The following is a 19,799-nucleotide window of genomic DNA, read 5'->3' on the forward strand; positions in this document are numbered from 1 at the left end:
CCAGATTCATGGCATGGGGAGTTGCTCAGTAGCTGTTGTTTTTGGTTTTTTTTTTTCCAGGAAAAAAATGTAGCAGCAAAGCACCTGGCCTCAGAAAGCAGCAGGAAGAGGCAGATAGAAGCACAACGCAAGGGATGTGATGTGAAAAGGAATGTCAAGGAAGAAGGAGGGCTTCCCAGGCTGCCACAGATACAGAGATACACTGATACAGAGAGAGTGATGGAAACCGTGAGTCTCCAGCACAGCTGGGCAAGCAGGCAGCTGCTGCACACACCGATGGTGGGCTGCAGTGAAAAGCCAGGAGCCAGCAGTAAGATTTGCTGCTTCAAATGCAAAGGCTTCAGAAAAAGAGTCTGAGCTGAGAGGTGTGGAAATGTTGGGCTTCTCAGTTTGAGGAAGGTATCAGGGCTGATGACTCTTTGGGCTTGCCGAGGAGCTCAGGACAGTGGGAGCTAAATATATGGTACAGGCATACTGCGTGTTTGTTGCTCAGAAAAAGAAACAACTGGCTATTTTTGATGGCTGCAAAGGCTTTGGACTGCAGCAACCACAGTGCTGGAACAAAACTCCTCTTTTATGGATCTGCAAACACCAGCGTAAATCCCAGAAATGGAGAAGCAGAAGACAAGAATGCAGAACCAGATGGAAGCAATTTATCCTGACTGTTTCATAAGCATCTTCTAGGGAAAAGTGATTAGCCTTATTAACTGATTAATTAACTGATTAACTGAAATTATGGATCACAGATCAAGTGATTGCAAGCGAGTGTATTTTGAGCAAAGTCAGCACTTTTCTGGGACACTGTGCGTGCCTCACGTGCTATTAATGACAGCCAAAGGCTGGATGGTAAATCATCTGCAGAAATGGTGCTGGAGCTGACAGCAGCACAGCCTCAACCGCAGCCCAGGACAGGAGGTGAGAGGGGCAGGGTCCAGTGCTAAATAAGAGTGAGTCAAAGCCACCCCGTCTCCTCTTCCAGTAAATCCCACTTAAATGGGGGAACAAACCTCACCTTCCTTAAGGCTGGATTTTTCTTACAGCTGAAGTTTTTCATCCTGATAAGAAACCAGTAGGTTATGCTGCGCCCAAAGGAGTATTTGTTCTGTGCTGGCCATTCCCTGTGCTTGTTTTCCTCTCTGAACCACACTTACACAGAGCTCCATTCCCAGACAAGGCAGCCTGAGGGGCTGGGCCTGAAGCGCAAGCACTCTTCAGCAGGCAGCAGCAGTGCTATGCTTGCCTTTCAGCACCTCACACAGGACTCTAAGGGAAGCAAGGGAAAGCAGAGCTTAGCTTTATCAGTCTACTTGTTTTCATCCGTTCGTTCTCTAGTCCTATTTTCTCTTTAGGGCTTTCTGCTCCTTTTATGTCTCCTAAGCGGGAGTTGAATGTAGCTATGCTCAAGTTGAGTCTGTGGTATCAAGGGCTGTTCCAGCACTGATGTTTGTCACCAAGAAGGCTGTTTACCTGAGAGAGTTACAAATGGTATTTTATAAACCGTGTTTCTGTAAGTGGATTTTTCTTTTTGCTTGCGGGGAAAACTGCTTTAATAACCTGACTTCTGATTAATGGCATGGCCTCCTGGCAAAGCAGACTGCTTCAGTTATTTGTCGAGGATTTAAACGCGGTAAATAAGGGAGGAAATGCACAGTGCTCTGCCTGAGAAATATTGATCTAGACTCTGAGGTGCAAGACGCCCAGGGAAGTTATTCTGCAAACAGCTGGGCTTCAGCCTGTGAGCTGCAGACATCTCCAAACTGAATGCTGCTCTTCTGAAGGGAAGGGACAATTCTGAGCTCTCTGATGCGTGAACATCTGAGATTTGCTGCTGGGTTTTTGCCTGCACTCGCCTGCAGTGGGGAGAAATGCTCTTGCAGGGTGTTGTGGTTGTTCAGTCTGAGGAGGCTCAGGGGAGACCTCATCACTCTCTACAATGACCTGAAAGAAGGTTGTGCTGAGGTGGGGTTGGCCTCTGCTCCCAGGTGACAGCCATAGGACTAGGGATTGGCATCAAGCTGCACTACAGGAGGTTCAGATTGGATATGTGGAAAATCTTCTTCTCAGAAAGAGCGGTGCTGCAGTGGCACAGGCTGCCCAGGGAGGTGGTGGAGTCACTGTCCCTGGAAGTGCTCAAGAACCGTGTGGATATGGCACTGAGGGACGTGGTCAGTGGGCATGGTGGGATGGGCTGGTGGCCTTCTCATAGGGCTGTAGGGCCGAACCCACAGTCCACATCCCCCTGCCAGCAGGGCAATGAAAGGCCACGGGCACAACACAGAACCCCTCTGCTAAACACGCCCCCTGCAGTTCAATAGCGACGGTTACGTCAGCGGGGCGCACTGCGCCTGCTGGGAGATCCGCGCTTTACGGCAGTCGTGCTCCGTTCCCCGCGTTTTCTGTTTTACGACAGTGGCGCTCGGCGGCGCAGCCGTCGCACAGTATTGACGCGATAAGGGCGGGACGGGGCTGCGCGCGGCCTTTCCTCGCCGGCCTCCGCTGCCGTCGCTCCCGTATCCGCCGTCATCGGGGCCGTAACGCGGCCGTGCAGGTGAGGGGACGCCGTGGCCGCCTCGTCCCGCTCCGCCGCCCTACCGGGACCGGTCTGCGAGCAGCGCGACCCCCGGCCCCGCCCCGGCGTCACCGCTGGTTCCGGTGGGGCCGAGCCGGGGCCCCCGCCCCCCCCTACCCGCACCGGGCTTTCTCCGTGCCCCTTTCCTTCTCCTCGCGGTGGCACCGAGCGGGCGGGCGGGCACTGAAGGGACGTTCTACTTGTTCCCCGCAGAGCTGTGAGCCATGGCGAAGTTTGTGACCCCCGTGATCCAGGACAACCCATCCGGCTGGGGCCCGTGCGCCGTGCCCGAGCAGTTCAAGGATATGCCCTACCAGCCCTTCAGCAAGGGAGACCGCCTGGGCAAGGTACTGCAGTGTGCTGCTGCTGAGTGAACCCCTGTGCCTCTCCACCGAGCTACAAGAGTGGAGAGCTGGGTTAGATGTTAGGAGGTGGCTCTTCGTTTGGAGAGCAGTGAGGTACTGGCACAGGCTGCCCAGAGAATTGTGGCTGCCCCATCACCTGGCGGCTTTAAAGGCCAGGTTGGATGAGGCCCAAGGCAGCCCTGCCCATGGCAGGATTTAGATAATCTTTAAAATTCCTTCTAACCTGAGCCATTCTGGGATATGACGTTATATGGTTCTCGAGCACCTTGTCAGTTGTGAACATTTTGTGAGGCTTGCTTGCGGAGATGGGAGTTGAGGAGCATACAGCAGTCCCTTGTTTTGCCATTTGAGGCCTTACTGTGGGGGGACACAACATTAACATTGGCTTATTTTGGTTGTTTGTCCTTAGGTGGCGGATTGGACAGGAGCCACATATCAGGATAAGAGATACACAAGTACGTGTTGTCTGATGGCTGTTCTGTTTATTTTGTGCAGAGTTTTCTTCAAATGTCATACCTGCTTTCATGTTTCATACTGGCTCTACCGGCTACCTGCGCACCTCAGCAGGGGAGGCTTCTTAATTTCAGAAGTGTGTCTCACCACTTGGAGAGCTGCGTGGGGCTCTCCCTATCCTTAGGGTTTCCTTGTGGGTTTGTACTGTGTGCTGACTGATGCTTCTCTGGGAGGCTCAGAGCAGGGAGGAAATGTGGAATCTAATGCAAGACTACTAGTTGGTGCATTAGACTTGAGTGAAGGCTACTGAGGAGAATTTGGGGAGGGTGGAGTGTCATATTTTTGTTTCCAAGGTTCAGAGCAAGATGATTTATTTTATTTCCAGACAAGTACTCATCACAGTTTGGTGGTGGAAGTCAGTATGCGTATTTCCATGAGGAGGATGAGACTAGCTTCCAGTTGGTGGATACAGCACGGACACAGAAAACTGCCTACCAGAGGAATCGCATGCGATTTGCACAGGTAACGCTTATTTTCAGAAGCAGGCTCAAAAGAGGCATAGAGCAATGCAGAATTACTTTGCCACTAAATTGTCCTTTTTTTCTTTGCTGCGTTTCCACAGAGGAACCTTCGGAGAGACAAAGACCGCAGGAACATGCTGCAGTTCAGCATGCAGACACTGCCAAAGAGTGCCAAGCAGAAAGAGAGGTGCGAGCATCACATACAAGCATTCTGCACTTGTTTCTGGAGTGTGTGAATGTACTGTTGATAAATAATTTAAGTTACTGTAACAAAATCCACAAAGCTCCTAGCAAAGCAGTTCAGGATATTTTACATTTTGCTGATGTGTGTAGTATCAGGCATGGATTTGAACCAGCTATTTAAGAATTAAGGAGAAATTTTGAGTCAAATTTAGGAGATATGTGTGATAATTTAAAGCAGGATGTACTCTTTCTGAAAATTGTGTTGTAGTCATTAAGGATAAAAACATTTGAAGGGTGTTCAGAGTGAAGAACAAAGCCCTTAATGCTCCAGGCATTTTGATAACAGAATTCTCAGTAAACATTTCAGTGGCTTGGTGCCTGAAAGTGTTGTTCCTGTGGTGATTATTTGGAAGTGTGGGAGTCATTGTGGCAGAGAGCTTCTTGTGTCAGGAACTTCTTGTAAGGCTTTTCATGTGTTTGTCGTCATAGGGATCGTTTGCGGCTCCAGAAGAAGTTTCAGAAGCAGTTTGGAGTAAGGCAGAAATGGGACCAGAAGTCACAGGTAAACTAGCTGGGTTTCTCACTCTGGTGATGGCTTAGTTTTTCTGGCTGTGCTCATGATACAACTTTTCTGAATCCTGATGTGCTACGTGTTACGTGTGTTTCTCTCTCTTTACCCATTTCACCTCTCACTGCGCAGCAGAAGCCTCGTGACTCCTCTGTGGAAGTTCGCAGTGACTGGGAGGTGAAGGAAGAGATGGATTTCCCACGACTGATGAAGATGCGCTACCTGGAGGTGTCAGAGCCACAGGACATGTAAGTTCCTAAAACAATTTCCTGAATAGACCAAATTTTTGGTCAGCAGGAGAGCAAGGGGTCTCCTGGGTTGGTCCCACTGTTCCTAGCGAAGTATCCAAAGCTGGGAGTGGTAGAATGCCCTACCATTCCCTCAGTCCTTTGTGGTTTGTCAGTAGAGGTATTTGTGTGATCAAGCTCATCCTCCCTTTCTCTCCATAGAGAGTGCTGTGGAGCCCTGGAATACTATGACAAAGCCTTCGACCGCATTACAACGAGGAATGAGAAGCTGCTGAGGAGCATTAAGCGTATCTTCCATACGGTCACTACTACTGATGACCCAGTTATCCGAAAGGTATGTTCACTGGTTTGCCAAATCCAAGGGTGTGCTTCTCATTGCGTGATGTTGTTTAAGACCTGTCACAGTCAGACCAAAGACAAACAAGAAAAATCCACATCTCTCAGCTTGCAAAGTGGAAACAAAGTGGAAACCGTGGTACTTTCCTTAGACCTAAGGTAAAGCTAGGTCAAGGCAAAACTGGGAATACTGGCCAAGGAAAGGCAAACCAGTACTTGAACGGTGCAGGAAAAGGAACTTCAGTGTTGAAAACCTGCTTCTAGAGTTTTCTGCTTTTTGGAGATGAGGGAGGCTCAGGGACTGCTCTTTATGATTTTGTCAGCAGTAAGAACCAAGTCCTTCAGCAGCAGATTTGCATTTTGTAGTAGGTTTCTTTTTGCTTGTCTGAGCAGGAGTGTGCTTGGATTGCTAGGTAGTACTCCACACTTGGCATAGCTGTCAGTGGTGTACCCAGCAATCTGTCTTTCTCAGTACAGAAGGAAAAATTCACGATCTGGTTTGCTAACACTTCTGATCTTGGCTGGGAAAGGAAAGGTATGCCTGTAAGTGCTGCTGAAACATAATGTTTTCTGTATCCATAGCTGGCCAAGACTCAAGGGAATGTGTTTGCCACAGATGCCATCCTGGCCACACTGATGAGTTGCACTCGCTCTGTGTATTCCTGGGACATCATTGTCCAGAGAGTTGGATCCAAGCTTTTCTTTGACAAGAGGGACAATTCAGATTTTGGTGAGGAAAATTCTTGAAAGAAATGTATTATTTGTTGCTACTCTGTTTCCTGTATGCTTTTGTGATGGTGGGGTTTTTTTTTTTGTTTTTTAATTTATTCTATGTCTCAGTGCCAAGACTGAGATACCTGGAGCAAACTGATTGCTGCAATATGTTGCTGACTGTGAGAGTACTTTCAGCATTGATCTGCTTCAGCATGGGTGGTAGAGATTCATTGAAGCTGATAGAAGTTCTCTCCAGGTATAACAGCTTGTGACTGTTTGTTTTTGGTTTTTTTTCTCAGATCTACTGACAGTGAGTGAAACAGCTAATGAACCACCGCAGGAAGAGGGCAACTCCTTTAATTCTCCACGCAACCTTGCCATGGAAGCAACTTACATCAACCATAACTTCTCCCAGCAGTGTCTGAGGATGGTAAGGCCAAGCAGTCCTGGGCAGTAGGGTCTGAGTTGTGAAGAGTCTGGAAATAAGACTTTATTCAGACTTGCTTAATGTAGCTGCTCAGCACGGAAGTGTTTAAATTGGTGAAGGTAGTTTGTACTGGTGTTACGTCAGCTTGAAACAGGTGGGATTCCTTATGGTGAGCAAAGTGACTCTTTGTATAAAATGATTTTCACCTTTATTTTACAAAGAGGAAATCCCACTCCTGTTGATAAAGTGGGCAAGCTTCTGAGTATGTTTATTAAAGCTGAAGTGCTAAGAGGACCAATGATTACAAGAAAGTGGTTACCATGGAAATGAGGATTTGCATCAGTTGTCTTAATTATTTTAGTGTCTTTTCTGTGTAAGGGAAGTCAGCTGTGGTTGCTATAACAGAATATTCATCCAAGAGGAGAGTTCTAAGTTTTGTTTTGTTCTTGTGCTTGTTTCTGTTTCCGTATACAGGGAAAGGAGAAATACAAATTTCCCAACCCAAACCCCTTTGTGGAGGATGACATGGATAAGAACGAAGTAGCTTCTGTTGCTTACAGGTATGCTGATGTATCTCTTATTCCCAGCTTTGACAAGGGTGCAGGAGGTCAGTGTGGTTTGCAGGGGAAAAAAAAAAACAATCAAAACCAATGAACAGATAAAGGATGAAAGGATTTTGCCGAGTACTTGGAAAGGTCTGGAGAAGAACCAGGGTCAGAAATAACGATCTGGACTGTGTTTGCAGGTACCGAAGGTGGAAGCTGGGAGATGACATAGATCTCATTGTCCGCTGTGAGCATGACGGAGTGATGACGGGAGCTAACGGCGAAGTGTCATTCATCAACATCAAAACTCTGAACGAATGGGATTCCAGGGTGAGGAAGAACAAGATCCCAAAGCTAGCTCTAACTGCTTCACTGCTGCCTGACATGCCAGGTATAGCAGGCAAGATGAGACAAACATCTAGTGGTGTCCCCTGAGTTGTCTTCCATCAAAGATGCGTAGCTTTGATGGACTAGCACTGTTATTAAGCCTCACCCAGGCATGAGGTAGTTGGTTTGAACCCTATTCTTGTTCCCAGCTGCTTTGTGCAGTAGCTTATCTTCATCAGTGCTGCAGACTTCCTCTCCTAGCCATTGCTACTGCGTTTCTCCCTTTGCAGCGCAGGGGCTCTCTCTGCAAGTAGAGATCTGCATTCCCTAGTTACGGTATCATAGTTTAGATAGGAGAAGCTTCCCCGTGCAATGGCTGAAGAGATAATTGCTGCTGGCTTGTTAGGTTCACCCTGCTTTTGATTTTCCTCTTAGTACTGCAATGGAGTAGACTGGCGCCAGAAGCTTGACTCACAGAGAGGAGCTGTGATTGCCACAGAGCTGAAAAACAACAGCTACAAATTGGCTCGCTGGACATGTTGTGCACTGCTGGCTGGATCAGAATATCTCAAACTCGGGTAAGGCAGGGTTTTCACACCAAGTGTCTTTCAAGTGCATTCTCTGTGATTGAACACAATCTGTATCATAGTGAACTGTTGGTAGAGTCTGGATGATGATAAAATTGCCTCATGGTTTGAACAGCTGTGGGTAAAACTTGCAGTGAACGTGCCAGTGGTGACCCAGGCCTTAACTTTAGCTGCTTCCCCTCAACGTCTGATTGATGTGCCCTCCGTTGTGGCTGACCTTGTAAGACCTCATGCGTGTGACAAGCAGACAGCCTCTGCCATTCCCAGCCTATTTGCTGAAATTGATGACAAGGGAAATAAATGCAATGACCATGCTACCTGTCAGGAGTTTGATTGAGGTCCTCAGTGCACCATTACTGAGAATTCGAGTGGAGGAGGAGGTTTCACCGCAGCCTGTTCGGAACTGTCAGTTTAAAACCAATTGAGTCTGTGCCCTGTTATTGATGGCCTGAAGGAGCTGCTGTGTGTGCTGCCTTCTGCCAGCCATCCAGTTTTGCAGAAATCCAGACCAGAGTGCTTTTCCTGGGGTTTCTTTGCACAGCACCAACACTGAGCATATATCGTCTTATCTGTAAATTAAAATAATAGCTGAGGGTAATGAAAAGGGTTCAATCCTGGTAGTTCTGCAATTCTGTATTCTGTTTTTGGGTATGAGGTATCTGAAGTCTAGACTCACAAGTTACCATGCGATTGCTTAGTTTTTATCTGTGGCACTAATTCTTCTCTCCTGCTCTGTCAGATCTGGGATAGTGGGAGGATTCCAGCTGTGGTACTGATGGCAACAGCTAGTGGCCAAGAGATGCTTTTAGCTTTCAGTGTTGGAGAGTCAGGATGGTTCTTCCTTCTCAGAAGACAAAAGCAAGCCAATCATGCTGGGTTTTTTTTATGTCACTTTGGTGGCCAAAATTAATCCCCTGCTACTCCTCTCTTCCTTCTTGCCCACCAGGTACGTGTCCCGTTACCATGTGAAGGACTCTGCCCGCCATGTGATTTTGGGCACCCAGCAGTTTAAGCCCAATGAGTTTGCCAGCCAGATCAACCTGAGCATAGAGAATGCCTGGGGCATCTTGCGCTGCGTCATCGACATCTGCATGAAGCTGGATGAGGGGAAGTACCTCATCCTCAAAGACCCCAACAAACAGGTGATCCGAATCTACAGCTTGCCTGATGGTACCTTCAGCTCAGACGAGGATGAGGAGGATGAAGAAGAGGAGGAGGAAGAGGAAGGTTTGTAGTATACTCAGGTGTTTGTGCTTTTAAGTGATCTGGATGAAAGGGGGAATGTGGGGTGAGGATGAGAGCTAGTGTGGAGGAATGACAAAAGGAATGGGGCTGGGGAAGGTGGAGCCCCAAGGATGCTGTAGTATGTGGTGGAAAAAGGGTGTTGGGAAGAGTTGGAATGTTGAATGGGAAGAAAAAAGCGGGGAGCAAGAAGTCAGGTTTTGCTTACGCATGGACAGGGAGGGAGGGCTTGAATGTATGACAGAGGTATGGGCCCAGAGCACAGGAAAAGAAGCTTGCAAGCTAGCTGTGTTCAGCCTGCCCAGGACTGGAATTCATGCTGACAACGGCAGGCCTTGAGTTCTTCTGGATTTGGATTTTTTTTTTACTCCAGTTTCAGAAACGGTGACTACACTATGTGACATATAACAACTCTGGCAGCAGGGGAGTGCAGGCTGCCCACTCCTGCTGCCTGGGGCATTCCTACAGTACAGGGAGGAGCAGTGATCCTGTTTCAATTAGGGTGGGGATGTGGCTTTTTCCTCCTGCCGCAGCGGCCCCACTGTGCTTTTTCTTGCAGAAGAAGAGAGCTGAGTACCAAGGGACTGCGACTGGGCACCTTCCTGCACCAGGATCCGCTGGAAATGGCCGGCTGGGCAAAGAAGCCGGAATAAAAAGTGGCTTTTCTCTGCACGGCTGTTCTGCGTGTGCTGTGTGGAGCAGCGGGAGAGGGGGAGGGTGGCCGACCACGTGTTAGTAGGAGCAGCGGGCGGGGTGCCTGCTCCTTTAAGGTCCGTCCCCGCCCTCGGCCACGTGGTCCAGCGCGGAGGCGGAGTCACGTGACGCGACGCGGGGTTGTGGCGGGCCTGGCGCGCGCCCGCAGCTTCCCTTCCCCTTCGCAGACGTGCGCGCGCGGCGGCGCGGGAGGAACTGCGCGGGCCGGGTCCATGGTGCAGGTGCGGCTGCGGGCGGGACGCGGCCGGATGCGGCGCGCATGGCGTTCGGGCAGCCACGCCCCGCACTCCATTGGGTGAGGGTGGGGCGGGAGGGTGAGGAGCGGCAGGTAGGTGAGGAACGGCGGGTCCCGATTGGCCGGCGGCCGGCAGGGGCGGGGCTGGCCCGCGCCGGGCGCTGAGGGGCGGCGGTGCCGCCATGTTGGCCGTGCTGCGCGCCGCGACGCTCCCACTCCTCTCCCGGCAGCCGCCACCCCGCCATGGCCCGCGGCCTCTTCCCGCGCCTCGTCCTCTGCGCCCTGTGTGCGGCCGGCGCCGCCGCCTTCCTTTACCACGACTACTGCGTGCTAGGAGCCGGCCCTGCCGGCCTGCAGGCCGCCTACTTCTTGCAGAGGGCCGGCCGCGACTATGTGGTGTTCGAGCGCAGCCACGCGCCCGGCAGCTTCTTCGCCATCTACCCCCGGCACCGCAAGCTGATCAGCATCAACAAGCGGCACACGGGCAAGTCCAACAGCGAGTTCAACTTGCGGCATGACTGGAACTCGCTCCTCAGCCACGAGCCCCGCCTGCTGTTCCGCCGCTACTCGAAGCAGTTCTTCCCCCACGCCGACGCCATGGTGCGCTACCTGGAGGACTTTGCCGCCATCTTAGGGCTGCGCGTCCGATACGACACCGCCATCGTTCACGTCACGTTGGAGAAGGATCCGCGGGCGTGGAACGGCCACTACTTTGTGTTGAGCGACCAGAATAGGCAGAGCTACAAGTGCAGGTAAAGGGCACGCGGCTCTCCACGTGGCTTTTCGCTTGTGGAGTAATCAAAGGTTGTTTTGTCCGAGCCCACTGCTTCAGGTTGATCGCAGCCTACTTGAGCGCCTGCTGAAGTGGAGATTTTGCAGCCTAGCCCGAGGCTGGAGCATCGCCACGGTGAGCGGGGCACTGGGGAGAAGTAGCAGCTCCTGGCAGCGTGGTGCTTCTCTCGGTGATGCTTCACATCAGGCACCTGAGGGGCTGGCGGATCAGGCGCAGGCTGGTCGATGCATAAGGTGGAGTGGATTGTTTTCACCTCGGTTAATCCACACATTTGGAAAAAGCTGAGTTGAAAAGTGTGGCCCACCTTGTTGAGGCCCTTGCTCAATTCAGAAGCAGCAGGAGGGAGCTGGGGAGCAATGGGGCTGAGGGGGCTGTGCTGGAATTAGGTCATTTCAGGTTCCTTTCAACCCAAGACACGCAGTCTCTGATGTTCAATTCTGTCTTTGGCAGAAAGCAGGTACGGTGGTGATGAGTTGATGGTTGGACTAGTTGATCTTAGAGGTCTTTTCCGACCTTAAGAATTCTGTGATTTTAAGTCCTGGTGAAGCTTATAAGCTTCCCCAAATGCCTCTTGTCATGCTCAAACGCACATCCCACACTGCTACTCAACCATGTTCTTAAAAATCCTCTTGGAGTTACTCATGTGAGCATATGGAGTGTATTTCTCAGCTCTCTTGAGAGCCTCAGATCTATGACAGCCGGTCACACTGACTGTCACTTGAAGGTGCGCTGGCTGGCAGGCTTGGAGGGGGCAGAGCTCAGCATGGGACACCCACACACCATCAACAAATTGCTCTCAAGAGCTGTGCGAGCAGACACTGCCTCTCAGTTCTGCTGCTTTCTGCTTCCTTATCAATTGCAGTAATTCCTGTAATACTTGGGCAAGCGTTCTTACGGAGAGCTATGAAAACACTGCTGTGTTTACATTTGGTTTTAACAATTAGCATTGTTGCAAGTTCTATTCATATAAATTTGATAGTGTTTTAAAATCCCTCTTAAAAAATTTTTTTGTTCCGTTGCATGAAAAGGCAGCACACATTTTAAAACAAAGTAATTTTTAAGCAGCTTATCATCCACCTGTGAAACATGTTAATACTACGGCATGTGTAGTAGTGCTGCACATCTACAAAGAACTGAAGGTTAGGAAATAAGTGGAGCTTGTAAGTACTGTGTCCACACTGACTTCTGCTACAGTGCCATTAGGAGCCCTCCTCATCACCATAATGACAGGAAGGGTAGGAGCAAGTCATTAGGTGAAGCTGGGGGGAAGTTTTACTGAAATTGGAATGTATGCAGCACCAGTCAACCTGGCCAGTCTGTGAATGCCCCATCCTTGGCATTCAAGGCCAGGCTGGATGTGGCGCTGAGCAGCCTGGTCTGGTGATTGGCGACGCTGCACATAGCAGGGGGGTTGAAACTGGATGATCATTATGGTCCTTTTCAACCCAGGCCATTCTGCGATTCTGTAGGAGTCACTTCCACTGTGTTAGGAGCAGTGAGATGGAAAAACAGTGTGACTCCTGTGTATTCCTTAATGTAATTCCTCTTTTTGCAGCTGTCTGTTGGTTGCCACTGGTACGTGGGTCCCCAACGTGGTAAACTTCCCTGGCTCAGAGTATGTTGAGGGTTATGAGACGGTGTCTACCAACCCGGAGGATTTTGCCGGTCAAACCGTGCTGATCTTGGGCCGAGGGAACTCAGCCTTTGAGACAGCAGAGAACATTCTGGGTGTCACAAATTTCATCCACATGGTGAGCCGGTCCCGCGTGCGCCTCTCCTGGGCTACTCACTACGTCGGGGATCTGAGGTAGGAAACTATTGTTCTTCCTAATGCAGCTAGAGCAAAAACAAATGAGAGCTGCTGCTTGCTCAGGAGACCAGGAGGAGGAGGAAACATGAGTACTTTTACCTGTAGGTCTTAGGTTTGTAGCAGCCCAGGTTGCAGCTGCTGAGTAGTATGAAACAGGAAGATGTTCCCATGGATTTTGTGTCATTAAAAAGTGCTGCCTCCTGAGTTGGTCCTTTGAACTCTTCCTTGATTGCAAGCAGAGGTTGACTGCATCATGCAAGGGCAGCACTCTCTGATCAGAGAGAGCCTGGGGGTCAGAGACCCCCATGTGGTTAATTGTTCTGCTGCAGGCTTCCTAGCTGATTGTCAGCATGCTGTGTACACCCTCTGTGCCTGTCTGTCTTTCAGCAGGGCTAATAGCACTGCTGTACACAGCAGGAATGCAGTGAAAATTAAGGCATTAATGAGTGTTCAGGAGCAGGGCCAGAGGAGGCAGAGCTCCCCTCTCATTTGTACAAGGCATGCTGGGGAGTGTGCTGAGGGCTCACAGGAGTGGCAGTGATCAGTGACACAGCCATCAGCAGTGTCACCAAAGCTCTGAGGCTCACCCGGTAAACTCATCCCATTTTCAGGGGCTGAGACCAAGCTGTGCCCGTTACCCTTTCTTCATTCCCTTTTCTTTGCAGAGCAATTAACAATGGTTTACTGGATACCTACCAGCTGAAATCTCTGGATGGACTTCTGGAAGGTGACCTGGAAGATCTAGCTATTGTCAAGGACAAAAAAGGGAAGCTGCACATCACACTTCGGTTCTACCTGGAGAGCAGGAACACCAGCGCAGGCATCGATGGCATCACCCTCCCTCAAGATGAACTGGATAACTTTGCTACTCGCGCGCCGTATGACCGTGTCATCCGCTGTCTGGGCTGGAAGTTTGACTTCTCTATCTACAACAGGTGAGGCAGAACCAGTGTCTAGGGAAGAATGTATTTACAGCAAGAGACTGACAGGCCAGGGCAAGGAGGAGGGGAAGGCCAGGTAGCGTGATCACAGCTCTTCTGCTGGTAGCACTGCCCAGGCCTCCGTGTGCTCCAGGTTACCTGGTGCTGCACAGTCCTGTGTTTGTGTCCCAGCAGGAATGTGTGCTGCTGCCCTCTGACTGACAGGCTGTAGGGGTGAGCAGGTGGCAGTGCTGGGCCTTGGATGTTTCAGGAAAAGTTTGTGTCTTCATAGCTCAATGGAGTGAGGATGGCACAAATGCAGATTGCTACAGAAAAGCTTCATCTGCTTTTTTTTTTTTTTTTCTTCTGAAGATGCAATTTTTGTTTCACCTTTGTATCCTAATATATTCTTCAGCTTGAAATGGTATTGCTAACTTTGCTGTCTCCTGAAGTTCATTGTCATTGGTTCAGGCTGGTATTTGATGGTGGCCACAGCTACCTTGAGAGGTGTGCCCTTTTCTTCTGGAGGATCGTTGCTGACCTTATGCTCTTGGGAAAGTAGTGAGTTCCACTGAAGGCAACAGAAACATGGAGCAGTGTCTTGCTGTGGCTGCCGTGTGATATGTGCCTTATCAGAAGCCCTCTTTCTTTTTCCACCCCTGCCCTTCTTGACAGCTTGCTGTTCTGTTTTGCACATCAGATCCCTTAGAATGATGCCAGGAAGAGGGAATAAAAGCAAATATCCTCAGATCAAACCCAATTATGAGTCCAGAGGCACTCGAGGGCTCTTTGTTCTTGGCACTGCTAGCCACTCTGTTGACTTCAGGAAATCTGCTGGGGGTTTCATCCATGGCTTCCGGTACACAAGTGAGTACTGGGGCTTATAGAAAGGGCAGGGGCTGGGGTTCAGTGCTGCTTTCCAAAGAACAATTCATAGCTTAGTGCTAGATAGAAAAGGGTGACTCTTCATCTTGTGCTGGCAGTAAGAATAACAAAACATAGCCAAGATGCAGCTGCATAGTCTGACGGGGAGGAGAGGCCATGGAAGTGCCTTGGGGTCATATCTGAAGTCTTTGATTGTCTGTCTTTGTTTTGTCTTGTGTCTCTCTGGCCCGCCGTCTCTTATTTATGTAACAATAAATTTCTGCCTGCCAGATGCTGTGCCTCGTGGCAGGCTGTGGGTGAGAGGTCTGTGCTGCCGTGTTAAAACCCAGCAGCTTTCAGCAGCAGGGAGAATTTCTGTTTGTGTGTGCGTTCATCCTTATCATTATAGAGCTGCTCAGAAGAAATGAAATACCCCAGGGACCCCTTGCCCCCTTACCAGCCACTCAGCATCACATCAGCTTTCTGAGGGCATCTCCACTGCAGCTGGTAGCAATCTGGGTGGGATGAGCAGTTAAGCTGCTTTATCGTATCCTGCCAGGATCTGTGTGCAGCAGAGCAGTGGGATTTTTCTTTTTTTTCCAAATGTGCAAGGCTGGATTTTTAAATAAGCTGTCTTTGTTTCTCTCAATGTCTCAGCTCGTGCAGTCCACCGCCTATTGGAAAACCGTCACCATGGTGTCCCCTGGCCATCCGCAGTCTACCCTATTACACAGCTGACCAATTCCATCATCAAGCGGGTGAACGAGGCCTCAGGCCTCTACCAGATGTTCAGTGTCCTGGCTGACATCATACTGCTGAGAGAGTGAGTGAGTGAGTGAGCAATTATTCCCAGCACCATGTTCCACTGTTTCGTTTCTTTTTCTTCACTGTCGCTGCCTTTGGTGCCGCCACAAAAGTTGCTGCATTGCTGCCATTGATGTCACACAGGCAGATACCTCAAAACCTGTACGGCTGCTGTGAGTGGTGCTGCTGTCCCCAGTTCTGCAAATTATTTCCTCTTAAAAGTCTGAGATGGTCCAGGCATTTCTGCTAGGCTCGGAGTTTTTGTTCTCTTTCACTCTCCCTAGGGAAAAACTTTCCTTGGGCACTGTTAGAGGAATCTCAGAGTCTGGGAGTAGAATGAAGTCTTGTAACAGTATATGCAGCCTTTAAGCTCTGCATCAAGCCCAGCCCAAATCTGTAGTGACTAAAAATGATAACTATCTGATGGCTCTTTGGCCTTAGCCTCAATGTGCTGAGGGAGTGTTGGATCCCAGGTGGTTTTTCTCCAGCAAAGGTCTTACGGTTGTGGTTGCAATTCGTAGGAATGCCACAGTGTTTGAATACCTGGAAGAATACCCAGTTGGAATCTTGGCTGAGCTGGAAACACAGACAGGGAGAAAAGCCCCTGCTGGGCTGTTTGTTGTCGTCATGGAGTACGGGAGGAACTTCTCAGGAGATGACAAGGATGTCTTCTACTACAACCGAGCTGTGGGAGAGGCACAACATGCCTGGCAATCCAACTTCTTGCACCCTGTTATTTACTACTACAAGCGCCTCCCTACAGGTAAGCTTTCTAGCCTCTCTGTTAATTACCTGATAAGAGCAAAATAGAGAGAGATAAAGGTAGTTGAGAGCCAGAGTGGGTATGGGGCAAGACTGGAACATGCTGCAGATCTCCTCCTCTACTACCTTCGCATCCATCTTGTGAGGCGCTTGCTGCCACTGTGTGAGCTGAAGAAAAGAAGCTTCCATTAGTTCTGCCAAAATGGGGCAGGTTATACTGGAGACCTCACACTGGAGAAGATGAATAAACAGATATGCTGTCTCCAGAGTCATGAGGCAGTGATGAATGTTGCCTGCCTTTGCAGCCTGCAGTGCTTGCATTCTGCAGAGTCCTGACAGTCAGAGTTGGGCTGTTTTGTGTTCCTGCCAGAAGGAGGTTGCTTTCTGTGGCCCCATCAGGTCCGAGAGGTCACGTAGTGATTGAAGCAGCCAGAAACAAAACATTTGAAGATGAATATTTTATCCAGCAAACCCACTCAGAACACATTTCCTTGGGAAATGCGTGTTCTGAATCTTCATCTCCAGAAGCCTCGTGTTCAGGGTCTGCCCTGACTTCCCCAGAAAGGAGTATGATTGGTAGCAGCATTAAAGCTTGAACACAATTCAGCCTGGCTGGCAATCTGTACCCGGAGAGAACAGGAGCAAAAAGTGAAATGACAGGAAACACTGTGGTCAGCGATAAGGGGCAGCTCTGCGGTGGCAGGGCTCTTCAGGACAAAGCTAACACGGGATTGTAAATAAAAGTAAGGTAGGGATTAGCAGGTCAGAACAAAAACTGAACAGCTGCTGTAGTTGCTTTCTGCTTTCCAAGCCCTTTTTAATGCAGTTTTGATTCTGAGAGATTCCCTTAATATTCTATTGGCAGAGCGTGAGATGAGACTTCATCCCCCAGATTTGCCTCTCCCCCGCCCAGATGCCATCCATCACATTGTGGAGGATTTTCTGACAGACTGGACAGCCCCAAACGCTCACATCCTGCCACTGAGGCGCTTCTTGGAGAACTGCCTCGGCACTGACCTGCGCAATTTCTTTGCAGGTAATTTGAGCCCCCGGGGTTGAGGATGCAGGAGGAGGAGGGGGGATGCAAGGGACGTGTGACAGGAGTGATCTCTTCTGCAGATAACTGAGATTTCCCTGTGATGCGCTGACACTCACAGTGACACCTTTCTGATGCACTCCCCAGACAGTAGAATTATAGAATCATAGAATGGCCTGGGCCACAAAGATCATCCAGTTTCAACCTCCTGCTGCGTGCAGGGTCACCAGCCACCAGACCAGGCTGCCCAGAGCCACATCCAGCCTGGCCTTGAATGCCTCCAAGGATGGGGCATCCAGAGCCTCCTCGGACAACCTGTTCCAGTGCTTCACCACCCTCTGTGTGAAAAACTTCCTTCTAAAATCTAACCTAAACCTCCCCTGTCTCAGTTTAAAACCATTCCCCCTTGTCCTATCACTATCCACCCTCATAAACAGCTGTACAAACAGTAGAAAGTGCTGGTGCTGTGTGTACGTTCCCAGATAGCCTTTGCTCTTGCTCACCTCCACAAAAAGACTGACCCAACTGCACCTGGATTCATGAGTATATGAGATTTGGTTCAGTCCCCTTTCTAGCTGTAGTTTGCCTTGTTCTTCCATTATCCAGATGTTCCTTTTTGCCATCAGATGCCTGATCTGTTCTCGTTTACCCCGGGTGGGATTGTTTCCAGCAGGAGATGAGTGAAAATGGGGATGGTGGGATATGGAAGCTGGAGAACCTCTGCTGCCTCCTTTTTTGGTCTGACAACCTAATGGGGGAACATGGCACACAGCCAGTTCTCTGGCATGAATATGATGACAGAGGGCTGAAAACTCAAATGTTTTTTCTGTCAGTGTGGATTGGCACCTCCAGTATACATCTCCTCATACATGCAGCATTGAGTCAGTTACGCTGCTGCAACCCTGGTGCAAAGCTCCAGGTGGGAAACTCCACTCTTCCCTGATCCTTTCTGCCTTCTTTTCTAAGTGTCTTCAGGAACTTGTGTGAATTGTTCTCTAAATGGTTTCTCTGGTGAATCTGATTTTTGTTTTTTATGTTTTTCCTGGTAGAATCCTGTTTCCTCTTTGCCCTCACACGTCAGAAGCTGCCTCCCTTCTGTCAGCAGGGGTATGCGAGAATGCAGGGGCTTATCGGGAATGAGAGGCTCCGGCGTCACGCAGTGGATGCTGGCCTGCTGGAGGATCATGCTGTCATGGACTTCTCAGGTGACAAACTCCCTGACAGCCGCCAAGGGTCCCAAGACCAGTTGCTGAAAGATCATGTGATACCACTCCGTCCTCTGCACCATTTTGTTCATGCCAAGGATGAATTTTAGAATTTCTCACACCACGTGGAAATCCACAGGTGCTGTTGTGACAATACTGTAACAGAGATCCACGGTGGGATTCTTCCCTCTCCTACATGCCTTTTACATCCCAGCCCCTTCCACTGATCATGAATTGCCAAAGACCTGCCCAGATCTTGCTGTTACAAAAAGGACCAACGTGCTCTGAAGGATAAGTCAGAGCCTGGAATCCAGTGATGCTGAGGCTCCTGCTTTGTCCTGGCGGAGTTCAGAGTTGCTTGAAGATGGTGTTTGTGTTTCTATAGTAAACCAGTAATTTACAGTGACGTCCAGGGGTCGAAAAAGGGAGAGTTTAGGAATTCCTGTCACCTGCCTCTTCCGAGGGAACTGGCTTATGTTCTGGTTCAGCCTGGTGGAAGCTTTCAGGTCACTGGATGCTCTGTGTACTTGAAGATTTGTTTGCGTGCTGAATCCTGACGTGGTGCTTCAAACCAAACAAACTTCATGGCAGTTTCCCTGCATTTGAGTTAGGGCAGTCACCAAGCTTGAGTGGAGAGAGGTGGTGGCTTTTAGTTACAGTATGAATAGGATAATGTGTCACTTCTTGCAGAGCAATTCAGAAGAACATTCCCTCTGCAGGGGTGAATAGCTTGCTTAGAACACCTAGGACAGAGACAGTTACACTGAGCTCGACCCTCCTGTCCTAACATTTTTTTTTCTTCCCACACCAAAAAACCTGAAATGTTACCCCTGTGTTTTACAAAGCATGACCAATATTTTTTCTATTTGCACTATGTTCCATCAAGAAAGTTTTGGGTGAACTTTGATGTTGTTAAAGTGCTCATTCTCTTATTTCTTTTTATCCCCTCCAGTCATCTTGAAGTCTAACAAGCGCTGACTGGTTGGTTGTCTGCACTTTATTGCTCCCTCTTTGCTTACTGTTTGCATTTGTCAGTCTGTGGGTTCCTGGGGGTTCTCTTCAAGGCCTTGGAGTTGCAAAGTAGAAGTTTTGAGCTCAACCTTGTGTCTGTGTGATTTCTAGGCAATAGAGACAGTGAGAGAGAATAGACTTCTATCTCCATACACATCTTCCAGTTCTATAGCACCTGAAAGAATACCCCTTTGTATCTGTGCTTCCTGGATCATGGCAGGGCTGTACCTAAAGTTCTCACAATCCTTTGTGTCCAGCTGTTTCAGTGAAACTCCAGCTCTTACCACCTCTGCTTTGTGTTTGCAGAGGCTGGGCAACAGAAGTGGATGAGATGATAAATGAGTTCTTGCTCCTATCTGCATGTACTGTGCTTGCTAGAGGTGCTGCTGCTTAAGGATGCTCATACCTGCTCAGACATGCAGGACAGGAGAAATGATGTTGGTGTTGATCAGCATCAGAAGCTCCTTGCTACAGCCTTAGCACTGTGGGCTTTTTATTTGGCTTCATCCAGGGAAGGATAAGAGCAGCTGAGCCAGGTCAGCTGGCTGTCGCTGGGAGTC

General features: G+C 49.4%; 2 protein-coding genes across 3 annotated transcripts; both read left to right on the plus strand.

Annotated features, from left to right (window-relative positions):
* The first annotated feature begins 2,440 nt into the window (after positions 1-2,440).
* On the plus strand, positions 2,441-9,757 carry EIF3D (eukaryotic translation initiation factor 3 subunit D). 2 transcript variants are annotated; one of them, XM_042889538.1, is made up of 15 exons: positions 2,441-2,548; positions 2,783-2,916; positions 3,344-3,389; positions 3,773-3,909; positions 4,010-4,095; positions 4,581-4,653; positions 4,792-4,907; positions 5,109-5,241; positions 5,826-5,973; positions 6,257-6,387; positions 6,859-6,944; positions 7,130-7,259; positions 7,692-7,834; positions 8,790-9,070; positions 9,645-9,757. In XM_042889538.1, exons 2-15 carry the CDS (start codon positions 2,794-2,796, stop codon positions 9,656-9,658), a joined length of 1,647 nt encoding a protein of 548 aa, XP_042745472.1. In that variant the 5' UTR covers positions 2,441-2,548; positions 2,783-2,793; the 3' UTR covers positions 9,659-9,757. The 2 variants fall into 2 exon arrangements, with proteins under 2 accessions (XP_042745472.1, XP_042745473.1); XM_042889539.1 differs by having other exon boundaries at positions 4,795-4,907.
* A 520-nt stretch (positions 9,758-10,277) lies between these two features.
* On the plus strand, positions 10,278-19,327 carry FOXRED2 (FAD dependent oxidoreductase domain containing 2). Its single transcript, XM_042889537.1, has 8 exons — positions 10,278-10,786; positions 12,383-12,634; positions 13,303-13,572; positions 14,258-14,424; positions 15,079-15,244; positions 15,747-15,988; positions 16,853-17,023; positions 18,073-19,327. Exons 1-8 carry the CDS (start codon positions 10,278-10,280, stop codon positions 18,336-18,338), a joined length of 2,043 nt encoding a protein of 680 aa, XP_042745471.1. The 3' UTR covers positions 18,339-19,327.
* Positions 19,328-19,799: the final 472 nt, after the last annotated feature.

The sequence above is a fragment of the Lagopus leucura genome, unplaced genomic scaffold, assembly GCF_019238085.1.
Source record: "Lagopus leucura isolate 7727_CA_CO unplaced genomic scaffold, USGS_WTPT01 Super-Scaffold_100159, whole genome shotgun sequence".
In the NCBI taxonomy this organism is placed as follows: Eukaryota; Metazoa; Chordata; class Aves; order Galliformes; family Phasianidae; genus Lagopus; species Lagopus leucura.